This window comes from Alosa sapidissima, chromosome 24, assembly GCF_018492685.1.
Source record: "Alosa sapidissima isolate fAloSap1 chromosome 24, fAloSap1.pri, whole genome shotgun sequence".
Taxonomy (NCBI): Eukaryota; Metazoa; Chordata; class Actinopteri; order Clupeiformes; family Clupeidae; genus Alosa; species Alosa sapidissima.
The window spans coordinates 9,958,944-9,986,194 of record NC_055980.1 but is presented as its reverse complement, the minus strand read 5'-3'; the positions used below and the strand labels follow the sequence as shown (position 1 = coordinate 9,986,194).

At 42.8% G+C, this 27,251-nt stretch overlaps 4 protein-coding genes across 6 annotated transcripts in view; 1 reads left to right on the top strand and 3 right to left on the bottom strand.

Moving 5' to 3' along the window:
- Positions 1-7,865: 7,865 nt before the first annotated feature.
- Positions 7,866-12,689, bottom strand: gall (galanin-like). The gene is made up of 6 exons (XM_042082953.1): positions 12,396-12,689; positions 11,605-11,685; positions 11,449-11,503; positions 10,230-10,331; positions 8,334-8,393; positions 7,866-8,197 (listed from the first exon to the last, which is right to left on the bottom strand). Exons 2-6 carry the CDS (start codon positions 11,683-11,685, stop codon positions 8,139-8,141), a joined length of 357 nt encoding a protein of 118 aa, XP_041938887.1. The 5' UTR covers positions 12,396-12,689; the 3' UTR covers positions 7,866-8,138.
- Positions 12,690-14,604: 1,915 nt separating this feature from the next.
- On the top strand, positions 14,605-25,814 carry cd37 (CD37 molecule). 3 transcript variants are annotated; one of them, XM_042082950.1, is made up of 12 exons: positions 14,606-14,772; positions 15,667-15,734; positions 16,479-16,542; positions 16,992-17,122; positions 17,496-17,570; positions 17,826-17,933; positions 18,300-18,458; positions 18,974-19,057; positions 21,881-22,819; positions 23,237-23,286; positions 23,609-23,740; positions 25,481-25,814. In XM_042082950.1, exons 2-9 carry the CDS (start codon positions 15,669-15,671, stop codon positions 21,950-21,952), a joined length of 759 nt encoding a protein of 252 aa, XP_041938884.1. In that variant the 5' UTR covers positions 14,606-14,772; positions 15,667-15,668; the 3' UTR covers positions 21,953-22,819; positions 23,237-23,286; positions 23,609-23,740; positions 25,481-25,814. The 3 variants fall into 3 exon arrangements, with proteins under 3 accessions (XP_041938883.1, XP_041938884.1, XP_041938882.1); XM_042082949.1 differs by having other exon boundaries at positions 14,605-14,772; positions 15,612-15,734; positions 21,881-23,286; XM_042082948.1 differs by having other exon boundaries at positions 21,881-23,286.
- The window catches only part of znf668 (zinc finger protein 668), a 20,563-nt gene continuing 17,110 nt past the window's right edge, over positions 23,799-27,251 (bottom strand). The window contains exons 6-7 of the mRNA XM_042082942.1: positions 25,922-25,926; positions 23,799-23,811 (exon numbers count right to left, since the gene is read on the bottom strand). Of these exons, the coding sequence (XP_041938876.1) occupies positions 25,925-25,926 (2 nt within the window). The 3' untranslated portion in view covers positions 23,799-23,811; positions 25,922-25,924. The remainder of the gene's footprint in view (positions 23,812-25,921; positions 25,927-27,251) is intronic.
- The window catches only part of LOC121700162, a 2,122-nt gene continuing 1,103 nt past the window's right edge, over positions 26,233-27,251 (bottom strand). Inside the window, exon 2 of the mRNA XM_042082951.1 lies at positions 26,233-27,201. Within this exon, the coding sequence (XP_041938885.1) occupies positions 26,460-27,170 (711 nt within the window). The 5' untranslated portion in view covers positions 27,171-27,201 and the 3' untranslated portion in view covers positions 26,233-26,459. The remainder of the gene's footprint in view (positions 27,202-27,251) is intronic.

Below are 27,251 nucleotides of genomic sequence, written 5' to 3'. Positions count from 1 at the left end.
CTCCGATTCACGTAATTTTGGTCCCAGATGAAAGTTTACACTTGTTATCATCCCAAAAATAGACCCTAAGTTGTTTTTAGACTCATGTTTTTTGCTTTAAAGGGGACATTTGGGTCCTTCGATTTCTGTCATTCCGAACCTGAATGATGGGAGGCAAGATGCAGATGTGGTGATGTAGATGTACGTTTTTTCCTGCATCGTTAGCAGTAGTGGTTAGTCATGAGGTCTGCGGTACCTCCAATGCCGGCTTGGGACTGATGCGCTTGACTTTTTGAGTGTCACTCACTTCTCCTGGTTATGACACGGTGTTTTAGGAGGAGAGAAAATGAAATGAGACAGCGAAGTGAACACACACAGGAAGATGACACCAGCCCACACACACACACACACATGCACACAAGCAAGCACACATACACACACACACACACACACACACACACACACACACACACACAAAGAGAGAGAATATGCACACATAAGAGCAGCACTTCCTACAGTATTTATGAAGGTGATTGAGGGGCCAACTGTGTGTGTGTGTGTGTGTGTGTGTGTGTGCGCGTGTGCGTGTGTGTGTGAGTGTGTGTGCGTGTGTGTGTGTGTATGTGCGTGTGTGTGTGAATGTGTGTGCGTGCACGTGCAGGGTGTATATAGGCCAGGTCTGATTGCCCCGCAGTTTCCCTGCTGTGTATCAGGAACTGTGGGTTGTTGGAGCTCCAGTCAGCCCCTATACTTCTGCACGCTCTCCATGCGTGGCAGATGTGTGCACCAGAACCTGACAGAAAGACCCTCACCAAGACATCGCTGAGCCCAAAGCTATCAGCAACAGTGGCGGTAATGGAGTGTTGAGGACTTTTTGGAATAGCTGAAATCTATTCTAAACTCATTTGCATGTTAGGAATGCAAATTAGAATGTTTGCTCTCCTAATCAAAACAGAAGAAAGAAGAAGTCAAGTCAAGTCACTTTATTTATATAGCACATTTAAAACAACGACAGTTGACCCAAAGTGCTTCACAGGTAAGGCTATCTTACACATCACACACACACACACACACACACACACACAAACCCAAAGTGCTTCACATCTTACAAAAAACAGAGGGGGATTGACAAATAAAATAAAAATAAAAAAGGGAGGATACAGTAAAGGGGGTAAAGATGACAATAAGGCACAGATAGAAATAAAAGTTACAATGCTCATAAAACTAGAGATAAAACATAGAATACATTAATAAATAAATAGACAAATAAATAGGCTACAGTACACAAAAGGGACTACTAAAAAGGCCAAAATAAGATAATACGAATAATAATAGGATAAGATAATAAAATAAAATAGGGCCAGTAAGGATAAGAAAAACATTTAGTTATTTAGACAGAGCTAAAAACAAGGGTAAAAAGGTGGGTTTTTTAACTAGACTTAAAACTGGAGATAGTTTGGCAAGACTTGCCATGGGGAGTTTAGGGGCAGTTACTGAGAAAGCCCTATCCTCCTTTGGTTTTAAAACGTGCGTGTGGGACTGTGAGGAGTTGCTGAGAAGATGACCTGCTGAGTGACCTTGAGGCAGAGTAGGGAGTAAAAAGCTCTGTGATGTAAAAAAAGGGGCTAACCCATTAAGAGAATAAAAAACAAAAAGTAAGATTTTTAAATTAATTCTGAACAGCTATGCCAATTGACATGTTGTAAGATCTCAGTCATTTGATGTGAATAAAACCTTTTTCATCAACCTTAGGGAGCTTTTTATACCTGGCTCTTTGAATCAGAATGTGGAGCGTTTTCCCCCAAAGATCGGTTCGATTGGGTATATGTGAAAGCAGCAACCGCACTCTGTTTCGAAACAAAACAAACGGACCGAGCCCGCTTGAAAGGAGGTGGTCTTGGCTCGTTTTCAATCGAACTCTAGTGCGGTTTGTTTGCAGTGAGAAAGCAATCGGCCCATTGTAGCGGAACAAGTCGCTGGTGCTTACATTTTTGTAGGCCTACACATTAGGCTACACGTTTATTCCACTTTTAACAGAGTAGCTATATATCTAGCTAGCCTTTTGAAGTTCAAGCGAATGTCTTAGGCTAACTTTACTGGAGTTACGTGCGAAAACGGGAGAGTGGGAGAAGCCTAGACTTTGGACACGCATATATGGAGCTCTTAATAAGTTAAATGTGGGGTTAGGTGACTGCAGGATAGTATCTCCAGTTCTCAATTGTGACCAATCAGAGAACAATTTAATCGCTTGTGAGTTTGTTTGTAAGCCAAAGTTTAATCTCATGTGGGTTTATTATATCATTTGTTCCGATATAAATGCTGCCGTGTGAACACAAACAAACCCAGGGGACAACGGAGAAAAACTGTATCGATTCAGCCTGTGATTCGGAACAAAATAGCAAGCGCCCTTAGTTGCATTGTTGGGGCTTATTCCATCCCTTGCTTGAAAATTGATTTCTTAACAAACTTTTAGAGTTCAAGTGTTTCAACTCAGTATTTCCCATTCGAATGGTGAAAATTAATGTGTGAGATGTGACGTGTGCCGGAAGATTCTAGAACAGCGCTTCTCCCGCCATCTCCTGGAAGCCCTGTGGTTCTGTACGTTTGTCATTTGCCCCTATTTAGCATACCTGAGTGAGTACATCAGTGGCACTGAAGAGCTCTTTATTAGCTGAACACACCCAATGTGACTAATCAGGAACATGATGTCTGTAATCACATCATAGTGCCTTAAATGAGGGCCACATGGAGCAGGGATGGAAAGAGAACATCCATGGCTATGCGTGAGAACCTCGGTTCTAAAATACTGTAGGCTAACCACAATGAGGAACAACACAGGCCTTAGAGGTTAAAATGTGTGACCAATGATATCCTATGGCATTGGTTTTAGACAAGCAGAAAGAGGCTTGCCTGATGCGCATGTCATGGTATAATTGATGGAATAAGTGCACTTGTTTGCACACAAGCCAATAACAACATGAGCAGGTGAGCCTCCACGCTGTATTAAACACGTCCACTCAGCTGCCAGCGATTTTCTCAGCTCGGTAGCATTGATATAGCGGTCCCGTGGTGCTGAGCCGGTGAAATGGCAGAGACCAACAGACCTGTCACAGACCAGCAGATTTCAAGCCACTCAGCCAAATCTGGCGTTATTTGTTCTCAAGAGCACGGTAGACATTGTCTCATTATCCCCCTATAAGCTACGCCCCTGGCACAGACAGTGGTCTCTATTCCGTATTGCCAGTACACACAGTATTATTCCTGACAGAACCTTTGCAATCATCAGTGGCATCTGCTGAGCCAGAGCCTGAGCCTGAAAAGGCTCTGAAAAGGACTCTATCGCGGCGGCAAGCCGCCCATGATTGTCAGACAACCTTTTCTCTTGCCTGGAATCAAAGCGCGCAGCAGTCCATAATGATTCAACATTTCAAAAGGGCTTTCAACGAAAGCAGAAAATGTCAGTCTTCTGTGAACGCCACGATGGAAATCTCATCAGCTCACGGAATTTCATTCGGCCCAAAATTCCACAAGTTGGGGGGTGGGGGAGAATGTGCGAGGAAAAGCCACAGTACTATAAACTATTGAGCATACTGAAGACAAATTGGTTTGCAGATACAGGGTGCTATTTTTGGCTTATTTACCACTAAGAGGATGTGTAGATGAATTATTTTAGAGTGATGTGTAGGGTTCACATCGCCGCTGCCTCACAGTATGTGCAGCCTGGGAGCACCGAGGTCTTTTTCCTGGAAGAGTGAGCGCTCAGATGTTTGGCCAGAAGCTTGTCAGAAGCCACGTGTGTCCATGTACGTCCCCGAAAGGAATAGGGCAGCCATACTGGCATGGGAGCCCATCTGCCCTGCGTGAACTCCCCTCTCCACCCCCCACCCCTCCCTTAGTTCTTCTGCCACAGCCTCCACCCATCTGCCTCAATGCCCTCAGGGGGCGAGACCTCCCTCCTTCTCCTCTCCTCACCTCCAGATCTGTCACTCCCACCCCGTGTGCCCTCAAAAAGGGGTTCTTTTCGGGTTCTGTCGGGAGAACTTGGAGCGGGAACCCAAATGCAGCAGTATGCAGGGTCTCTATTAAGCTGTCTGATTTCTAAAAAGAAAAAGAGGCTTGCCTTAGTGCCAGAGAAATGTTTTTCGCGAGGTTAACAATGAGAGTAGCTGCCGATGAGGATGGGTCCCCAGATCAGTATAAGTACCACCAATGACAGAGAAACTACTTGTCCATATGACTGTGCACGTCCACATCCCATATCTCCAAGGTTAAAGGGTATTATGGACATTATATAAACATATTTATGGCCCTTCTGCCCAAGAGCACATTTCATTCTTATTTTCATTCCGTACTGTGGAGACCAGCCAGAATCACAGAAACAAATATGCTTGCGCACACACACTAACACACACACACACACACACATACATACATGTCTGAAAAACCCAGCGAGGCTCTAAGCAAATCACTTAAGGAAATGAAAAGGTTTTTGCAGGCATTTTAGGGAAAGAATGAAGATAATTTGTGTTGCCTCTCTGGTGGTGCCGACTGCAGAGTTGTTCTGTGGGAAGATTCGTATTTTCTTTTCTACAGATTCCTGTTTTATGAGTTTACTTTGCACAGCACTTGGTCACAGCTACCTCTAAAGGTCAAGGGTTTAGTTTATTAAGCCTCAGACATTGCCTGCGTAATCAAATGGCAAGCTCACATTTGGAGGGGATGGCTCCAACAGAATTTCGTTGTATCGCATACAATGACTATCTATCTATCTATTGTATGTTACATAAGGCACGAGTCGCATTTCTAACCCAAGAGATGTCATATCTGTTTTACTGTACTTACTGTTGGCAATTACAGCATCTTAACCCAAGGACAATCAAGTTTGAAATTTCTTGAAAGGTTATCATCTATATGTCCTCGAGCAAGTTTATCTAAGACAGGAGTGCTATCGACCCCGAAGGACAGACCTCAATTTTTCTCAAGAAGTGCTCATGGTAAAGCATGTATGCAAGTATGTTCTGTTGCATCAACGTGTCACCAGATGACATGACTGTCTCCAAAGAAGCACTCTCTCATAGAAATAATTGACTTGCTGTCTTTAGTGGAATGAATGATTGCAGGCAAGCACATGACCGCCATGTTTGTGACCCATAGGAGTCATATATTTGAGAATAGTATATGCGGTAGACCATCCATATGTGTTCCCAGTGGGATAAGGAGAATAACAACTGCCAGGAGAGAGAGAGAGAGAGAGAGAGAGATATTGCATGTGTCTGTGTGTGTGTGTGTGCATGCGCTTGCGTCCGTTTGTGTGTTTGTAGGTAAAGGTGTATGTGTGAGTTCAGACAGCTTCCGAGTTTACAATAAATTGCTCTGTGGCTTTGTTTTTGTGACTTTGCAAGAGACTCTGAGAAACAGTCTGGAACTGTGTGTGCCTACAACTGTCAAAGGGCATTAGCCAGACAATGATGCAGGGAAATCTTTATTCAGGAATTTATGTTTAGGCAATTGACAGGCTGTGTCTGGGCATTACTATTGCTGTCCTTGGTCTCTGAAAAGCAGAATAGATTACATCCATCTTGCTTCTGGAACTGAGGTCTGTGGATGTGCACTCTAGGGATGGGTATCCAATAAATAAAACAGTACTGTGGGGGGAGGGGACCTTGAAGAAATGTCCTTTCTGAGTTTATGGAGATCAGTCATCATTTCTAGATGTGAAAATGTTTTGCGAATAATTTAAGTGTCCTGCAATCCTGAAAGGAAAGTTTTGTGTAAAAACCTAAAGGGACTTTTAAACACAATCCTCATACATTAAGGGACACGTTTTGGACACTAGTTCTTTAGGCTCTTGGTTACTTTGTGCCATCTGGTGGATAAAGACTGAGAAGCACATAAAGTAAAGTTTACCTATTTTGACCAGAGGATGGCGTTGAGAGTGCTGGTTCATGAAAAAACATTACTGCAGAAATAGGGGATTGTATCTTTTTCTTTTTGTATCTATCTCTAAGATTATTTGACATCATTGGACTTTATTTCTCCATATTTATTTCAGCTAAGAAGGTTTATTATTTGTGTGAAGGCCAAATTGAGGGAAATGCCACTAAGAAGTGACGGAAGGTCGTTGACATCAATTCCTTATTTATATGGAGACTTTCGTGAATTATAATATAACTCAGTACAAAAACTCTGTTAATTGTAAATTAGGGAAGCATTTCGGTTTAGTTCAACTCTCACACCCAGTGGAAAGCCACAGAGGAACAAGCCAAAGAAGAAATGAGCTTATGCTTGGCCACTCAAGCATTACAGGAAACCTCCCTGAAACATGTGCTTTAAATAAATTTACAGTAAATTGTATATGAAAAACCCACAGTCTGCCACTCACACAGCTATTTTCATCTATTATGGCTCTTTTGGGTAGCACTGAAAGACCTTATCAAACACCTTGTGACCTTTTTTCTCCCTGAGAGGTATGTGGGTGTATATGGAGTGGGTGAATCCATTCTATGCCACCCTCAACTTTCAAAACGGTGGTGTTTGTCCCCCCAACATTGTCATCTAAAAGATGGACAAATGCCAACGACAGAGACAAATCAGTTCTAACTACTGACCAATGACTCTAGCTGGCTACGCGAGCAAGATAGCCTAAACAAAAACAAAATCGCAAAAAGAAAGCAGATAGAAAGTACTGAAACAAATTAACAACACGCGCGCAGCTTTTCGTGCGCACGAGAGAAAGAGATCACGCACAGGTCTTGCATGATTGTTGGTTTCTGGTGGTAGCCTTCTAATCACTGAAGAAATACTTAGGTTGTGGATATAATGAACATTCTGAAAACGAAAGGAACTGCAGTCACACAGTGCAGGCTACTCGGAAGGTACAGCAAAGAAAAATATTCAAACAGCAATATCATGCACTTTTTCGCTCAGAGTAATCAGCCCGACCCCAAAACGCCACCGGCCCACCGGGAATTCTCCCGATTGTCACTCCACTATCAAGGCAATGAGGAGCAGGAGAGCAGTGGAGGACAGTCCTGTTGCAGATGAGAAGGGCCACTGACTGACTGGTTAGGCTCAGGTTGGTGAAGGATAATGCTTAATCGTAGCCAGCTAGTTGAGCAGTGATTCTATGCTTTTGTGAGAAAGCGGCATTTATGAAAGCAAAAATTTCCCTGGCAGACCATTATAAAATATGACCGATGTGTAAATCATCATAAATAATACTAACACCAAACACACATGGCTCTCACTCAAACACACCACTGTAACACCACCTGACGGTCTCCACGCACTGTTGGCTAATGCACTAAGCTGGAAAGCTGGTCGGATAGCCCTAAATCTCCGTTTTTTTAATGATCCACACAAAATGTATTTATTATTTTATTTTTTTTTATTTTAATATTTTTATTATTTTATTATTATAAAAACATAGCAAAGTGTTAGCAACCTATGGCCATGTCCATTTCCCTTGTGGGTTAAATGTTTTCATGCAAATAATAGGATAATGGCATAGGCCCTATTCTCTAATGGAAAGTGTGCAGAAATTGCACATTTACTTATGGGGGGGGGTGCAGTATCTGTATCTTTGTACATGAGCATCTTGAATCACTGAAGGTCACACAGACAAGACAAAGCACCAACAGCGTCACGCTCAGCTGGACATAGAACCTCATGACACAAGGAAGCCGCTCCCTTGTGTCCGTCACCTCACCTTCCTCAAGGCCCAATCTTCATAAAGGGGATTCATTGAATAGATGACAAAAATAACCCCTTCTTTTCACGGCATGTCTAAATAGCCAGCTGCTCCCTTCTTCTCCCCCTCTTCACGTTTGCGTGTGTGTTAGAGAGGCAGACAAGGTCGTTTGTTTTGTACTTAATGATGTTGACTTTATTCTCTGGTTCAAAATAAATAGGTATACATAAAAAAACATGAAGGGATAGTTTTTTTAAAGTAGCTTACAACTGGAGAAGATGCATGGGACAAAAAAAAACAGCATACAAAGCAACAGTGGACACAGAGCTACTGGGTCATAAAGTAACACCATGTTCATCTTTGAGAACAGTAAGGTCAGGTGTTCAAACTGCCGTGGTATGATCGTCTTACTTCTTGTCGATCCTCTGCCTGACAATGTCGGAATGAGTCAGGTGGACAAACACAAGTGCTAGGCTCTCATGTCCTCCTGAATCATAGCGCTGTTCAAATCTCTCACAGTCCCAGTCTCTAGAAGAAAGAAGCAAAACAGTATCCTTTTCATTCTGTGCTACAAAAAAGGACTCTCAGCTAAAGCAGTATTATGTCGTCAAGGCAAAGAAGAAGCCATTAGGTAAAGAAGAAAAGGGTAGTGGAGACTCAGAACCTTTTAGTCGCAGGTACATGATGAGGTCCAAAAGGGTTTGAAGGTCATCGGAGTCAGTGCCTAAAAGAAACAACTCTATGTTTTTTGGGTTCTGAGGACAGACCATTTACCATAACAATAAAAATACAATATTGAAAATCCCTTCGCTACAGTTTACTCTGTAGTATTAAAAGCACCTCAACTGCAAATCATTAGCATACATTATTTTGTTTATGGCACATAATGTCCTTCATTCACATCTCTCACTGAGAGTGAGGTGTCTGAACTGAAGGCCACATGCGCCTAACTACATGCCTGCTGAATCCCATTCCAACCAACCTCCATCAAGCCACATCTCCCACTATCACGCCAGCAATCAAACATGTGATTAACGCTTCATTTGCTTTTGGTACATTCCCTTCTGCATTTAAACTGGCCTGGGTAACACAGCTGCTTAAAAAGCTCACTATCACTCAAGTGGAGAACTATTGGCCTGTCTCTCTCCTCCTAATCCTTTTCCTAACCCTATAGTGTTTGTCTTGTATGTATGCTGCTGAGACCTTGAATTTCCCCTGGGGATCAATAAAGTATCTATCTATCTATCTATCTAGGTTTCCAAACAGATCAAACAATTCCTCTCACAGAGTGAATGGCTTTAAAAGTGGCCACTCCAAAGAAACCGCTCTGTTGTCCAAAGACAGAGCAGCAGCTCGGTCCTAGCCCTATACCTCTCTCATCTTGAATCCTGCCTCACTGGGCGATCATTTAATGTGTCTTGGCTAGGACAAACGTCCGCATCACATCGCCTCATCGCGTGGGTGCCCCAAGGCTCGGTGCTGGGGCCCCTTCTCCTTGGGCTCGCTGGGCCTGACTATCCGTTCGCATAGCTTCTCATATCACTGCAACACAGATGATGCCCAACTCTATTTGTCATTCCCACTTGGAGATCCCTCTCATAAAGGCTGACCCCTCGGCCACTGCGTTCCTCCAAGGAACATTGTCTGCCACTGCTACCCCTACACACGAAAATCCATACTATTTTCATTTGTACTTCCCTTTTGATGGAGTGACCTACCACATGCCACCAGAGCAGGAGTGCCCCTCTCTATCTTCAAGAAGCTCTTGAACACCCAACTCTTCTGAGAGTATCTCCTAACACACCCAACAACCTAACACACATCACATGCACTTACCATGCACTTCCTTTCTTCCCTTCTTCTACTTCCTTCTATCTCCTTCTCCTTTGACTACACATCGACTAGTACTTCTGGACTCTCATCCTCTGGTAGTCTTGTGGTGTAGTTGTATTTATTCTAACCTAAGGTCTCCTTTGCAGTGTAGCTTGAATGTTAATCCTCATTTTGTAAGTCGCTATGGATAAAAGTGTCTGCTAAATGAATAAATGTAAATGTAATATAATGTAAATGTACACTTAAAGGTAACCCGTGAAACCTCTGTGTGTTTTGGATTCAAGTAGGCTATATGGCTAACAACCAAAGGCTTCACCATATGGATACCACTTGTGATTCAATAGCTAAAGGCAAAGAGGTGCTGTATCACACACATAGGACTGTATCACACACAAAGCTGACAAATCTCTATTTCTACAGTATATCTCTATAGAGCCTGATCAACATGGCACAAGGAAAAATCTAGCCAAGTGGTATAATCCCTAAACCACAGTTTACGTTGTAGTAGAAATAGAACTACAAAAAATACATTATAATGGTATAATGCTATATAAAAAATATTCTCATATACTGTATTAAGAAAACAACATTATCTTAGAGAATTTGTTTGTGTTTTGTGAGAAGTGTTAGTGATGTTTGTGAGATTGTGTTAGTGTGTTTTGTGAGAAGTGTTAGTGATGTGATCATGCACTAGTCCGAGGTGAGTGAGATGGCAGAGGAGACTAACCGTATGGGGGCTGGTGGGAGGGCTGTGTGGGAGGCTCCTCCTCCCAGAGATTCCTCTTGTCCAGCAGCGAGCGGTGCCGCACCGCCAGGGTCCGATGGGCATCTGAAAGAAAGCAATCATCACTGGTGCATTGAGAGTACAGCATCTGCCAACCCCCCAACCACAAGAATTATGGTGAAGTAATGACTACGGTTATCGTCAGGGGTGCCGCTGGGGGGGGGGGGGGGGACTGACAGGGCCCCCCCCAGCAAGCATATAGAATATATATTATTAACGGGGGGCCCAGACTTATTCTCTGTCATAGGACCCACATTTTGTTGCACCGCTACTGGTTATCATTACTGTCACTCTTATAACTTCTATATACAGTTTAACAGATGGAAGAAAGGTTTGACGCTTATATTTTAAGCCCTCCGGTTGAGTATGTTTCTGAAAAATACAGTCCAAGATTATGGTTCAATATTTTTTGTCAACTTCAGTGAATTGCTCAGACTGTTCAATACACTGTGTGCACTCATCTGATGCTTGTACACAATCCTGTTAATGGTGGCACGGACCGAGCCATGAACAAGTCCAGCCAATCAACACATTGCCTCAGGAGGGGTGTAATTTGATTGGGTGCTGCGCTCAAGGATCAACACTCCTCCACCATAATTGCAGACTCTGCCTTTAACTGCCATTTCAGATGAAAGTTCAAGGAGTTCTTAAATGGAATCACAACACCCTCTTTAGTCTGCGGTCCCTTGTGTCACAGATTCATCCTAGACTCGCTTGCCTCGTCTCCTGCGTCATCCACTCGGCTGTTTTGCTCCACAGCTCACCTACTCCACTTGCACACACACACACATACACACACACACACACACACACACACGCACACGCACACGCACACACACACACACACACACACAAACATACACACCTCTCACTAGTGTCTTCCTCTCTCTCCCTCCCTTCAAGGCCTAGGAGGGCAGAATAATCCTTGGAGGTCTGAATAATCCCGGTCGATATAGCTGTGCTCTTTGCCGTGGGCTCTGACCATTTACCAAGTCAAATAAACTCGCTCTGTTGATCCTTAACTTTGGGTTTTAACTTGAAAAGGCTACATATCCACAGCACTCAAATATAAAACACTGAGCTTAAGTCTTAAGTACTGAGCAGAGAAGGAGATAAAAACAAAGCATGATTTCTGAGATTTTATTATAAAACAATAACTTACAAGGCCCTAGGAGATATCCAGCACTGTTCAGAGTCCATCCTCGCTTTGCTGGACTCTGGAAACAAACATAGATTTGTAATGGATTTCCTGAAATAAAACAATTGCCTGCTAGCATTTTGTTTATTTATTCAGCGGTTTTTTTGTTGTTTTTTTTACCAGGAGTGCTACCCCTTCTGAAGTAAACAGTTGTGCTGACAGAAGCAATGAAAGACATATGATGGTATAACCACTCTGCATCTGTTGATTGAAACAGACAACACGGAACTTGTTCAACTCATCTCAGAATTAATTTGCTTTATTGCAGAACTTTTACATAACTAAAAGATGTGCAAAAAAACGGTGTTTGGTTTGGTGGATTACTTGCTAATACTGATTTTATTAACTCTCAGAAATATTTCCAAAGCTGAAATTATTAGTATTGCAACATAAACCCTGTAATTTCAAAGTATTAGGAAATGTTATTAAATCAAAACTTAAACATGTCTGTTTGATCGATAACATAAAATATATAAAATAAAATGTTTCTCACACATTGTAATTGATATCCATGGACTTAACAAATAAATAACAAACTAACTGTTTTTGTTTTGGGATAGATATTTTTACAAAATATGATTCTCATAAGTACATGCTTGTTTATTACCTCTAACAACATATTCTGCACCTAAACAACATACATTTTATTTGTCAGTTAATTGATAAATTATGAAATAAATAAACACATAAAATGACATGAGGCCAAAGGAGGAGAGAGTACTGAAGAAGACATTTAGCCAATTACTATTTGGAAAATTTCAAGCATTTTTAATGATTGATGATGATAAACTCCTTATTCTGGCTTTCAAAACGCAAATCACATTATAAAGTACAACTTAATGACAAACAATTTTCTCCAATGCAGCAAGTATCTGCTTACCAAGCAGGAAATAAATCAACAAAATGCCTACCTTGAAGGAAGTTTTTAACTCTGAGCAGAATCAATATTTTGTTTAGAAAAATCCTCCAGAATGTTAGCGCAGGAGGAGAACCTTTTGTTTAGCATCAGTTTGGTTAGTTCCTGTGTCTGTGTCTCTGTTCGCTCTCTGAATGGGACTCCTAGCTTGTCTGTGTGTCTTTATATAATCTCACAATTTGTTGCTTATTAACATAATGAATCTCTATTAGTATGAATTTCATTTAAGATAATTGCTGGTGCTATTATCGAGGCCGTTGGAAAGAGGAAAGAGACAGAGAGTGTGTGTTTGTATGAATGTGTGTGTGTGTGTGTGTGTGTGTGTGTGTGTGTGTGTGTGTGTGTGTGTGTGTGTGTGTGTGTGTGTGTGTGTGTGTGAAAGAGAGAGGGAGTGAGAGCGTGTGTGTATGTACGTGTATGTCTGAGAGTGAGTGAGTGAGTGAGTGAGAGAGAGAGAGAGAGAGAGGGAGAGAGAGAAAGAGAGGTTAATACAAACAATCAGAAAAATAGATAACTGCTCTTGGGAAGTGTAACAGAGTGGAAAATAAACTTACTTAAAAGTGAATTCTTTCAACAATATTGCCATGTTGTTCTTATTTTTTATATATACAGGTTTCTATATGTTTAAAAGGTTTTCATATGTCATACCCACTCACATCAGTTTAAACATGAGGCATTGCGGCTGCAATTGTATTTTTATTTCTACTTTGTATTTAAATATTTTGCTATATTTTACTTCCACCATTGTTGCTGGTGCTTGAGGACACCTCCAGGTTATCAGGCACAATTAGGTGAAGACACATTCTCCATAGTGTCTCTCTCCCTGCGTCAGAGCATGGCGTTTTGCGCTATTCTGTGCAGCGGCTTAATGGCTTCACCTCACCTCAGGTGTAATTGCTGTCCTCTTTTCCCACCCCACGCCTTCCATTAACAGCAGGATCCGAAAACACTCCTGCTAATTATCGTCCAATAATTACACAGTACCCACATACACGAGAGAGAGAGAGAGAGAAAGAAAGAGAGAGGGGGGCAGTGGCAGTCGCTGTAGGCTACCAAAACAGGTGTGCCTACATACAGCACAGGTTGATGTGTGTTGATAACCATGCCCCCTTTTCCAACAGCAGTAGGTTGATGGTGACCTCTACAGAATTACCCTGCTGTCATTTGAACCCACTAACACCCCAACCCCCCCCCACACACACACACACACACACACACACACAAACACACACACACACACACATAGACTTTTGCACAAATGTGCGCGTGCACACACAGACAGACACACATACAGAGACACACGCACACACACACACACACACACACACACACACACACAGTGCTGCTGCATACCCATGGGTATTTTTGAACCTTCACTCACTTTTTTTCAGTCTGGACCACCGGACCACTTGGCAAGTAATATTCCCGCGTGCTCCCTTGAGTACTTAGCGCTCTGCCAGGAATGAAAGTCTGGGGCACAAATGGAAATCAAGTGCCCGCCTCAGCAGATGAAAAAATTAATTGGGCACCTCGGACTAAATACCATCTTAATTGCAGTTGCCTTTGCCGAATATTCCAAGAATTAAATAGAACAGAACACTGAATGTTATTAAATTAATTTGTTTACCTGTGTGTGCACACAGGTTATTATTTCAAATGTACAAAACCCTAATCTAAACCCTTTTATCTCAAACAAAACTTTAACCCTATACCTGTAGCTAACCAAAACCTGGGGTTGACAACTTTAGAGCTTATGCTAACTTCAAGCCAATTATTAGAATTCATCGAATATAGTGTCTTTAAGAAAATAGTTTCTGGGAGGGGGTATATTTGGGTATGTGTATCTGTATTGTAACAATGCCTTTCATATGTTGTTACTCACCAACAATAAAAAGTAAGTATACCAAAAAGAAAAACTGAACAAGAATATAGTGCCATTAGATGTGAACAGGCTGTTATAGTAAAGTGGAATCTACAATTAAAGTAGACAGACAGCAAATTATTGTCTAATTTATTGTCTAATATTGTCTAATTGAGTTGAGGGCAAAATGTGTGTGCTTTGTAACTACCGTTCCCTGTCTATCACCACTGTACAGTCATTTTAGTTTTAACATTCCTCCAATGGCAGTGGGTGTCTTAGTGTCATCGGCTGTTTGGAAATTAATTATTTACAAACATTCCACAGTCCTCTTGAACTATGCAGCCATCATGAGTTACAGCTACCAGTTCCCACGTTTGAAGGGTACAAAATGATTGTATGTACTCTGACAGGATGTCAGATGTTGAGTTTATTTGCATGTGCCCCCATGTTTTGGAGTGTCTTATCACTTAGCGATCATTTCAGACGCTGGAAGCACTGAGACAAATTTAAGGTAAGACCTTAAGTGTGTTTATTTACTAAAGATAAGCAGAGGCTCCTAATTTGTCTACAAGAAAATATATGTAATTTGTGTTATGTTTAATATGTTCGATATGTTTGTGATGTGTGTTACTTGATGGTCATTTTGATACCAGAAATGAATGTTCTATTCCACTTTCTCTCATACTGCATATATTGACTCAATAATACCAGTTACTTTTCCACTAAAATCAGCATTCAAAATGTCCACATGCATATATCTTTCAAACCTGATTATGATGAAGTCAAGAAAAAGGTGTTCTTTAAAATAAATAATGTATTGGATAGGCCTACTGCTTTCAGAATAATATTTATGTATATGGTTGTAACATTTCATGAATAATGACTTCGATCTACTGATCAAAGTGAGATGATGCGATGTTCTCAAAAAGCCTCTGCTGGGTCACACCACAGTTGCTTATCAACGCATGAACATTTCATGGCCTTCCTGTAATTCAATCTCTCCTATTGCATCACATGTGAGCCATGGATATTTGAGCCAGGGATGGGGAGCTGCTTAACGCTCGGTGTCAATGCGTCGTGTTCTTGGGGAAAGGCGTATGAGCGAGCCGAAGGGCTCAGGGCAAAACCTAGTGAAAACAAAACTAATCTCTAGAGAGTGAGGCAGTTGAAACAGATAGAGGCAGCGGATCATACTGAGCTGAATATATCAACAACTTCCCCTTTTCAGAGTGATGCATAAAGTCTCTCTCTCTCTCTCTCTCACTGTCTCCCTGACTCACACACACACACACACACACACACACACACACACACACACACACACACACACACACACACACACACACACAGACAAAGACACACACACACACACACACGTACACATATTTGTTTGTTTGTCTTTCAGAAATGGTGTCCGAATGCTGCCTTGGTGTCACCAAGTATCTTGTTTTCCTGTTCAACCTCATTTTCTTTGTAAGTTGAGTAAATGCTATTTGACATTTGAATGAAGAACAGTTGTTGACCTTAGTGAATATATTGTATTATACAGGGGTGTAAAGGTACACGTATTTGTACCACACCGTTTAGGTACAGGATGTTAGGTAATGTTCCGAATGCCTTTAACAGTAATCAACAGAAGGCTTTTTTGTGTGGACCATGCCTCAAATTTGAATTCCCACACAAACATATTAAGTGCTGGACCATTATGTCAGTTTAGTCAATTTACGTCAAAAAACATTTGGCACCTTTTCAAAATACTATTCCCATTGCGCATCAGCAATATTGTCCGTAAATTTCATTATAGCACGAGGCTATACTCACAGGCTTACAGTACCGAAAATTAACCGAACCATGACTTCATAACTGGGGTACACACTGAACTGTGAGTTTTGTGTACCATTACACCCCTACTGTTATAATATCCAGAAATATTAGGTCATTTTTACTTAATGATGTGATGATATATAAACTCTAATTCATAATCAACTTGTGTCTTTAAGATGGCTGAAAAAAGCTTAATTCCCACATCCAATATTATCAAGTCTTAGTTATCTGCTTACTGTGTGCATAAAGCAAAATATTATATCAGATCATCCAGATCAATGAATTTGATTCAATAACTCTTCAAATTTGACATACACATTTTAACAGATGTGTGGGAGGGTTAGCTTAGCACTGAAACCTGGAGCTAGCACTCATCACCTGTCCTACCCTCAGTTCTTAGGAGCCCTCATGCTGTCTCTGGGCGTGTGGATCACCTGTGCTGAGTCCAGCTTCTTCTGTGAGTGTCATGGAAACCTCTCAACACTAACAACCTGTCTAACAGACCGGATGGGCTACATCCAGGTTAAAAGAGTAGCCCGATGGATCTCTCTTGCTTTAACTTCAAACAAATACTGTATCTGCTAACTGTTGGTTAGTCAGTAAATCTGATTCCATCTAAGGTGAAGTGATGTATGGTAAATGCATACCTTTTTCTCCTCTGAACACTCAAATCGCCGTAGGCTACAATTGTGTGTCTTACATTCACTTAATTTGTATGTTTACATAATATGCTATTCAGCAGAAAAAGTGTAAATTCTAATGTTATTAATTAAAATCACAAAACCATTTGCAAATATGTGGATCTCAAATTTCTCAAATTTCAATTGAGCCTATAACATCCCAGCAGCAGCAGTGTTTTAACATCTAGGGAATAAAACGGACTAACACCTGGTGCTCTTTCTACAGTGGAGCCCCCAACCTTCATATCTATGTCCCTCCTCTCATATTTCCTGCTCATTGGAGGCTCTCTGACCATGACTCTGGGTTTTCTGGGCTGCATTGGGGCCATCCAGGAGGCCAAATGCCTGTTGGGTTTGGTGAGTCCTATTCCCCCCTTGACACTGTCTATTCAGTTTTGACCTATTGTGATTTGTCACATGGCGGTTCCAAAGACCTCCCAAAGCACAGTGGCAGGTCTCGCAAGGACCATTTCACCTTTGCTGATATCATTGAGGTCACATAGTGCATTTCCACACCACACCTTTGAATATGCTGGTGCTCATCGAGACAGTCGTTAGACTTTCCAGCAACACTCGGAAGCGTCCTCCCAGCCCGTGATGACTGTCTGTGCTCCATGATGCTTTTTGGGGGGGAAACTGAGGCACAGTTTCCATTAACCAGCGAGTGTTCCTTCCCTTCTCTCTCCCTTCCCTTCCCTTCTCTCTCCCTTCCCTTCCCTTCTGGCTGCAGTACTTCATGCTGCTCACCATCGTCCTGGCTGCGCAGAGCGTTGGCGGAGTCCTCTTCATCACACAGAGGAGCATAGTGAGTGAGACACACATCGCTGATGAGGTCACCTCCTCCGTTTCGTGCCGCCGCTGGCTCAATTTTCCTACCGCAACTCCTGCCCTGTGTGACCGCGTTGTGGGACACAGATGTTTCAACATTTGAGTTGTCCTTACTCAATTCAACTCAATCCAGGGCTTGTTTTGTTTGTGTTTGTCTTTGGGTTTGTTTGTTTGTTTGTTTGGGTTTGTTTGTTTGTTTGTTTGTTTGTTTGTTTGGGTTTGTTTGTTGTAGTTTGAGAGCAGCCTGATGGGCCACATGTCCATGGTCATTAATATGTATGGGAAGAATGATTCACATCTGCAGCACTTTGAGAGGACGCTGGACTACATTCAACAACAGGTAGCTACAAGTCTGCTTGCAGAGAGCAGCTGAACCAAGTGTGGTATGGTTGTGAAAATTGTGGATCTAATGTTCGTTGACGTATGAACCACAGTTTTTCGATTAAGCTTATTCAAATAAAGTAATAATGCAGAATTCATCATTCACATCTTCCAAAACATCATTTTTGGGAGCATCAAGCATGTCAGCACAGTCTCTCAATAGCTATTTTATTTACCTAAACATCTCCGAAATCATAATATTGTGATAGAATAATGAAAATACCAACTGCACCATCTCCATCACTTTTCCATATAAATTTCTCTCCCAGTCCTTTACCCATAATCCACCTTGTGTCCTCCTCCTCTGTATCCTCCTGTCTGACAGGCAGAGTGCTGTGGCTGGGAGTATCCAGCTGAATGGGACAGGGGGGCCCCCTGCTCCTGCTACTACTACAATGGCACACAGCACGCCTCCAACTCAAGCACCTTTTCATCATGTGTCTGCTCCCCCACAGACACCACTCAGTGTGTCATGTATAAGCAGGTATGTCCCCTTCCCGCTCCTGATAAGTATATATACTCTTTTGATCCCGTGAGGGAAATTTGGTCTCTGCATTTATCCCAATCCGTGAATTAGTGAAACACACTCAGCACACACAGCACACACAGTGAACACACACTAATCCCGGCGCAGTGAGCTGCCTGCAACAACAGCGGCGCTCGGGGAGCAGTGAGGGGTTAGGTGCCTTGCTCAAGGGCACTTCAGCCGTGCCTACTGGTCGGGGTTTGAACCGGCAACTCTCCGGTTATAAGTCCGAAGTGCTAACCAGTAGGCCACGGCTGCCCCAAGGATACTGTTCTAACTAACAAGGGTCATTTTTTTACCAGTTATATAACTCATGTTTAGACAGAGACATGTGACAATTATGTTCCCAGAAATCAGGATAAGGCCTTATCCAAAATCCCAAAATCCCCTCTGTGCTTAATATGCTGAGCAACCAGTATACTTTCGCCTTTGGGCTGACGTTCTCAGTAACAAGACTGTCTGCTGACCCCCAGGGCTGTAAGAGGCAGCTGGAGAGGTGGATGGACGATCATATGCTCATCATCATGGTGGTGCTGTTTGCCCTGATTGGAGTGGAGGTGAGTTTCCAAAAAAGAATACGATTTATCTGTTTCAAAAACAATGTTGTTTTTGCACTATTCTCAATTAAAAAATAGGCTTGACATGATTTGCAAGTCATAGCATTGTGTTTTTATTTGCATTTTGCACAGTGTCCCAACTTTGAAAATGGGGTTGTAGTTGAGCAGTGGTCCCCAAACTTTTTCTTCTGAGGGCCAGCTCACTATGCCTGGCACTAAGAGAGGGCCAGAGACTCGGAGTATATCAGTAACCATAAATAGTTTAGTGCTGTGAACAACAACAATCTACCTTAGTTGAATATTCCATAACATTTAATCATAGGCTACTGCAATTTAATACCATTGTTAGCTGTGTTTATATTGCCATCATGCCATGTAAAATGTAGCTCAAATGAAATGAAATGAAATGAATACTAATAAAAAGACTTTAGCATTCCCAAAAGTATTAGCAGGGAGTCCCAAAAGTATATCTTATTTAAAATGAACTCTGAACTCTGTGTCTTTGCATAAACAGCTCAAGTTGTGAACAAGCAATATCCTACAAATAATTTAAAGTTCTCAAACTATGAGTTTTATGAAGTGCTGGCAAAAACATCTGGAATGACCACCATTCTAACTTTCACTCACCTGATGAGAACTTTGTGAATTGTGAATTTGGATGAACATTTGAATCAAAAATAGAAATAGTTATCCCAGGAAGTCCCAGAAATATGACTTGAATAGAAGTTAGTTAGTTATTAACAATGAATTGATAAACTTTTAGAATACTTTGAGCACTGATGCAGTCAGCATAGGCCTCTTACATTGTTTGCAGGTAGGCCTACATTTCATTCCGTTTTCGATGGTAAACGCGAAACAGCGCCAAGACAACCACCAGTGGACAAAAAGAGTATTACACGTGTACTGTTAAGACCCGCCATTCGCCTTATTCACCCGGCTGCCATAACGAGGCTGAGGGGTACACTTGCCATTACACCTCAGTCCAGCAGATGGTGGTGGTAATGCACTCCGTTTGCAAACTGCCAAAAAAAGCTCACCGATCAAAGAAGAAGGGTTCACTGGTCTGTTCTTCTTCTTCAGTGAATTGTTTTTTAGCAGTTTGTAAACAGAGTGCATTACCACCACCATCTGCTGGACTGAGGTGTAATGGCAAGTGTACCCCTCAGACTCGTAATGGCCGCCGGGTGAATAAGGCGAATAGAGAATGAATGAGGGAAATTACGGATGTTATAGTTTGACGATGTCGTACTCCCCTGCGGGCCAGATGCTATATACCACGGACATGTTTTGGGGGCCCACCCAAAATGAGGTGGCGGGCCGTATCCGGCCCGCGGGCCGTAGTTTGGGGACCACTGTTAAGTTGAGCATGAGGTGAATTTGCCAAACACAAAAACACTGCAGACATGGTTGTTAGGTGATCTCATCAACAGCTGTGAGAAACATGACAAACAGCAATTTTAAAGCAATTGTCTTTCAAAAGTGTGTGTAAATGCCCGTACGCTTGAAAGATGGAATTCACAAACATTTCATGGGTACATAGTTTCAATTTCCCTTGTGCAAACACACTGTGTCAAAACACCACCCATTCAGGCATAATTTGGCTTGTTTGACACTAGAATGCACATTAAAATGACCAACATGACGCAACTCAGCTGTAGACGAAACTCTAGGAAATGAGTCTCTGTGATGGTGTTATGCAACTTAGCAACAAGTGCTTAACCCCCTCTATGCTTCTCCCCGACTCTTATTTTCCCTCAAACATCTGGTGTCTTTCTCTTCCACTCTCTCTCACTCCTCTCCATCTCTCCTTCCCTCCTCCTCCTCCTCATCTGTCTCTTCCTCATCCTCTATTGCTATCTCTCCCTCCCCATCTATCTCTCTCTCTATCTCTCTCGTCATCCACCTGTCTTGCGGCTGGCCTCTGTGCTGCTGCGTCCCATTCCGTTCCCTGCCCCCTGATAGGGTGTCCTGTGGCTGTTGATGCTGGTCCTCCACTGCCTGAGCTGCTCGCCACGCTGCTGCTGCCCAGCCAAGTCACGCGGTAGACGCCTGCACATCTCCAGGTGGCCATGTGCCGACCAACGCACGCACAGAATGCATGCGGTCTGTTTGGGCGCAGTGCTGCCGTGGACTCTTGCTATGGTGCTGATGGGGAGTGTGAGCAGACAGACATGGGTCAGACATGGGTCAGACATGGGTCAGAGGTGCTGCCAGATTGGATGGGATGGATTTGAAGACACGTGCAGTAAAAACAAATCTCACAGACAATTTCTGCTGGCGTCCTTTCAGATAGCGAGTACACCTGTTTGACCCAGGTCTGGCTGATAGTAAATCCCCAGCACAGATTACTTGATAGTCATTTCGGAGGTGTGTGTGTGTGTGTATGTATATATATATATATATATATATATATATATATATATATACAGTGTATGTGTTTGTGGTTGTATGTGTGAGGCTGTGTAATCGTGTGTGTGTGTGTGTGTGTGTGTGTGTGTGTGTGTGTGTGTTTGTGTGTGTGTGTGTGTGTTTGGGCATTGCTTGTCATTTGTGACTCATGCTGCTTTTTGTCCTGATTTCCCCCAGTGATTTCTACATGGAGTACTGGCAAGGTATTGCTTTTCTTATTGCTCTCCTTCTCCCTGGGAGTATGTCTCGCTCTCTTCAGACTTACTGGCTCTATCTGTGAGATGCCATCCACAGAGAAACATAGCCAAGTTTATGGACTCCAAAGCCAGCCCATCATGTAGAGTAGGGGAATTCTGCGGGCGGGATATTGTGTGCTATATGGCGTGTCACTGATCCGCCTTGTTTCTTCCACAGATCTGTGGTATGATCCTTTCGATGTGTCTGTATAAATCACACAGCAAGGATGATCTGTTCATGAACTACTAAATCAGAAGGAAGCAATGGAGAGAGGATCAGTGACCGAAGCAACACCCTCCATGTTGTCATGTATTCGAAGCACTTGCATACATCTCAGTATTTGATACATTGTTATGATTATTTTTCATTTGCTATAGTTTATTGCCATTGCTGATTTGTTTGAGTACATATTTTTTGTCTTATAATGATGCTTGTTGTATACCTTCCTGTATAAGTATGGCCTTGATGTAGATGTAACATTTTAACATTTTCCGTTTTAAAATCTGCTCCCCGCTACACGGGGTGACTGCTCACTGTTTGTTGGTGCATGAAGAACACGTTGCACTGAGAAAGCCCCGGTTCCTGTTTGGTTTGGCCCTGCTGTCTTTTGAACAGGAAGCAACCCCCGGGCCCAGGGTGGAACAGTCTTATGTTACACCATTGTTGCAAACTCACAATAAATGACCTCTTTTCTGTTCAGATGAAACCTGTTTCCACACTCTAAAGACCTAGATATGTTCAGATATTATTGACTTTAACACTAAATGTGATATTCATTCACAAGTCTAATTACTTAATTTTACACCTGCGTTATCTCCATGTTGTAGATTATTTATCATCATCCAGTGTAACATGGGATGATATCATTTTAATAAGACCAAAACCATGGTAGTGGTAGAGACCATATCATTATCAATGAGTATCGATGAACTCGATTTCATGTCTGGGAACATGGAGAGGCCCTGAGAGGGCAGGAGTGACCGACACCTGATACTCCTGAGTAGAAGATTTGAGACTAGAGCCAGTGGACAAAACAGTGCTCAAGTGTCATTTATAAATGACAATCCTTTTGCATCCCAAACAGTTCACAGCACTTTTCCATCACCCAGTACAGAGGTAAGGCATCACTCTTAATGATCTCTTCAGATATACAGGATACGTCCTGAAATGATTCAATGTCCATTGTACAGGCAGAATGTTGAATATTGGCAATGCTGTAATATTTCAAAGGAATGATAGCTCTCCCTTGAGATGTTTTTGGAAACTCTACAATGTTCACAGAGAATGGTTACATTAATATTGTGGTTTGAACATAGAGATACTATTATTTTAAATGATGTCAGTCCTAGACACAGTGCTTGATTTTTGATCTGTGGTACAATTGGCATATTTACTGTAGTATGTGTTTCAGCAGATTAATTACATCCAAAACCACATCCTGATCCAAACACTTTGTTTGCTCACCTTCTGGGTCATTTCAACATTGTGTACAATGGAATAGTGTGTTTCTAATGTGTGTGTGTAAAATCATAGGATGACTTCTCTATCCCTGGGATTTATTGTGCTCCTGGTTGCGTTCTGCGGTAAGTGATGTGCTCATATATAGAGTACGTTGTTTATGAACTAGTCAGGCTCACATCCTGGTGAAATATGGTTACAGGTAATGGTTCAATGCACTTAGGCAATGCATATGATTAAATTAATTTAAAGGTGTATCATTGTAGAAGAGAGTGTTAGCATAGCTGTAACTGAGTAACTCTATCTCTTTTCTGTATTCTTTCTTAATTTGGAAATATACATTTTTGCATCTGTTGTAGGGCTTGGTTCAAAAACCTTTCCAAGCAGTTATTACTATTATTGTGTTTCTGACGTGTATTTGTGTGTGTATGTGTGTGTCTGCTTCAGCCACACAAGCGCTGAAGTGCCACCACTGTGTGAACATCAATGAGGAGCACCCAGACTGCACCAGCATGGAAGAGAGAGAGTGCAGCCCCATGTTCACCCACTGCCTCAGGGTCCGCATGCACCACCCCGCATGTGAGTGGAGGACACATATATTCTCTCTCTCTCTCTCTCCCTCTTTCTCTTTACAGACACACTCTTTCTCTCTATCTATCTTTCTCCATGGGCGGATTATGAACTTTCAGGCCCCTGGGCCGAGATGTATTAAGGGCCCCCCACTAATTGTTGCATATGTGGGAGGGGGGGTTGGGGGTCCTCCCCCAGAAAATTTTTAATTTGTTTAATGTGATTTCCTGTATGCTGGTGCATTTTGGGGATGGCCAATACTAAATTCAATCAGATTCATAGCCTACATCCTGATTTGTTGATATTGAGGCAATGATTCCATGCAAAGGCTTGGGCTTCAGGGCCCCCTGACCTCTTGGGCCCCTGGGCCTGGGCCCGGTAGGCCCATGCAGTAATCCATCCCTGTCTTTCTCTTTCTTACACACACACACGCGCGCACGCGCGCACACACACACACACACACACACACAATTTATCTATCTATCTATCTATCTATCTATCTATCTCTAGTTACATATAGATTTTTCTAACACTGGAGGATACAATATGGGGATTCAACACAGTGTTGCACAAATCTTGCCATATTGGGACTTATAGGTCCTCTGAACAAGTTACCTTTGCTCAAATTATATAGTTTTTTACAACAATGTTTTACTGTGTACATTTCCGCCATCTACTGGTAGAATGGCAGCCCTGCAGCAGTAACTTGATATTTCTGCTCACTGGACCCACCCTGTTTGTCTTTGTTCTCAGAGAGATAGGGGCCCAACTTGTGTAAAATGGCGTCTCACTGGCAAGTCATTTTATTTTTCAACCACAGAGGAGCTGACCCAAAAACCGAGAGAGAAAAAACACATTAGCTATACAAAAACACTGCTGTGTCATTCCAATAAAATTTCAGAGAGAACTGCCAAAAGTCTTGTGAGATTGCACTGGGCCACCCAAACATCAGGCAGCAGACAGTCGCGCAGAACATTCAGAAAAACAAAGCGTACAGTTAACAGGGTGAATTTCATAGGCAGAGGAGAATCAACTGTGAAGCATTGCTGGATGACATTGAAAAGCTGAAATGTTTCTCTCACAGAGTGATTTTTTACACCTGTCGTGCACAGTTCCAAATGATTTTCATAATCAACTTGGAGAATACAAAATGCTAATTAATTGTACAATGTAGCACAAAGAGTTTATTTTGATGTCAAAATAAGTAGATTAAGATAAGTGACTAGAATTGAGAATGTGGAAAGAGTGAGAACAGAAGCAGTGCTGTGAATTTCTAGTGCCTTAATTGTGGGTATGAGAGAACAAGACATAACAAACGGTCAAATAGGGTGACTTGCATATGCAGTGGGTGTGATCTTTTATATAATATGTCCAGAGGACGCCAAAGTATATGCTCTGCAGCAGAGAACAGAGGCGTGCAGCATGTAACAGCAGAGCAGAGAGCAGAGTAAACAACAGCAGTAGGCCTATGCACTGTTGCTGACACCATCACTCAGAGGTTAGGGCGGGGTTCAAAAAGATGAACAAACATGCCTGTCTCAACACAGGCGCGGCTCCTCTGGGCCCTCCGCTAAGCCCCCCGAGTCTCACCTAATGCAGCGCCTCATCTCAGATTACAGCGACACACAACGTGGCAAAGGCCCGGTGCTCCGCTGTAACATCTCCTCCCTTTACTAAATGCTTTATGACTCTTGTGAAGCTCTTGTTGTGAATCAGGCAATGCCTCTCTCTGTTTGTCTTGATCTGCAGATGGCGAGGTGCGTAAATGTGCTACCCAGAGGGAGTGCGACAGCAAAGCGCCGGAGTTTGTGGAAAAAAAATGCTGCACGGAGGATCTCTGCAACTGAGAGGAAAGGCCTTCATCGCCCGCACGGAGAAGAGTCTTCATCTCGTTGAAACAATTATGCATGTAGTAAATTAAGCATATAGGAAATATAGCATTCTGCCTCTGTAAGAGATGCTGTTAGCGCTTTTCTCACTCTGAGGACAGCTGTTGGTCACGTGGGTGTGTAAGACATGTAGGTCAGAGACAATGTGTCCTGGCAAAGATGATTAAAAGAAGGAGGTGAGACTACAATCAGGAGTACTGTCTGTGTGTGAAGTTTTTATCTGGCTGCTGATGTTATGAACAAGTTTGTGCTTGACTGCATGACTCTCAACGCTCTCTCTCTCTCTCTCTCTCTCTCTCACACACTCTCCTCAATTTTTCCCTCCCTACGGATATGTGTGGTGGTTTTTGATTTCAGCGAGCACATTCAAAGTGGGTAAAGCCAAGTTTTGGTAGAGGTACTGACACGATAGGGTATTTCAAGGTCGCTGAGACGTAATCTGTCAGTTGCACTGAACTCTTTCTCATGTAACACCAGCGCATTCTTTCACACCCTTACCAGAGGGCATCGATTCTCCTGAGTCAGAAACACCATGAGGCGAGGCCACGCCGCGTGCTGAACGAGTAAGCAGTTTAAAAAATCAACTCGCCAACACTCTGCAGCGCAAACTTTCATCTTTAATCTCCCAAACGTTAACTTTGCACGCACAAAGCATATATGGTCACAACAACAATATAACAGGATAATAACAGCATAATGTACCAGTATAATAACTCAATTATGAAGAGGCCTAAAGCAAAACCTCTGATTTGGATCTAATTATTTCACTAAACTCCTTCTACAACTGAACCTCCCTTTAGAACTTTCCAAATACACAATATGGAATAGAGGATAACATATTACAGAGCACTAACTCTCTCAGATCCACCTCCGCAGTTGCAGAGGTAGTGCATAACAGAGTACAGAAAAAACAGGCAACTGGCTGCTATGACCAGACACGAGATGGACACCAGGGCAAAGATGGACATGCGCTTCTCAGACGCGGCCCTCACTACACACATCTGCGTCGGGCATTTGGCGACTTCGCACTTAAAGGGCTCCATCTTCATCGTGGGCAGGTTCCACTGCAGCAGGACGTAGAGGAATGAGGCCTCCACAGCGATACGTAGCGCCACGCTCAGCAGGTAGAAGAGGACGGTGGTCTTGCTGGCGTGGAGGTCGAGCATCATGAGCTCCTGCACCTCTACTGCCTGGCCATCGGGACCCTTCTGCCTGGCGCTACTCTTACGGGCGGAGGCGCGCAGGTGGGCAGAGAAGAGCTCCATGAGCAGCACGGAGAGCAGGACGAGGATGAAGAGGAAGTTCCAGGTCACAACCCCTGGGTGGTCGAAGTGTTCATTGAAGCACGCACGCGTACACAGGGTGTCGCGGGCCGTTGCGTTGCAGCCAAAGTCGGTGTCCAGCTTGAACCAGGGCAGCTCGGTCACAAACAGCACCACCAGGCGGACGGCCACAAAGCCGAACCAGAGGGTGCGGGCCTTGTAGGTGGTGGTGGTGTCCACGGCAGTGCGAAGAATTGGGATCAGGCCGGTCACTATAGCTGCTGCCATCGTCTTGTGTTTGAGTGTCTTCCTGTATTTTCTGGTAAAGTTTTACATGGATTGTAGCACACCATCACAAAAAATCAAACA

What these genes read in the sequence shown, in the direction of transcription:
- gall (XM_042082953.1), bottom strand. Translation starts at nt 11,685, where the DNA reads ATGCAGAGTGGTTATACCATCATATGTCTTTCATTGCTTCTGTCAGCA. An exon ending in CTCCCACCAGCCCCCATACG is followed by an intron (nt 8,394 to 10,229) that starts GTTAGTCTCCTC and finishes TGTTTCTTTTAG; the next exon opens with GCACTGACTCCGATGACCTT. An exon ending in CATGTACCTGCGACTAAAAG is followed by an intron (nt 8,198 to 8,333) that starts GTTCTGAGTCTC and finishes TCTTTCTTCTAG; the next exon opens with AGACTGGGACTGTGAGAGAT.
- cd37 (XM_042082949.1), top strand. Translation starts at nt 15,669, where the DNA reads ATGGTGTCCGAATGCTGCCTTGGTGTCACCAAGTATCTTGTTTTCCTG. An exon ending in TGTTCAACCTCATTTTCTTT is followed by an intron (nt 15,735 to 16,478) that starts GTAAGTTGAGTA and finishes TCCTACCCTCAG; the next exon opens with TTCTTAGGAGCCCTCATGCT. An exon ending in AGTGTGTCATGTATAAGCAG is followed by an intron (nt 18,459 to 18,973) that starts GTATGTCCCCTT and finishes GCTGACCCCCAG; the next exon opens with GGCTGTAAGAGGCAGCTGGA.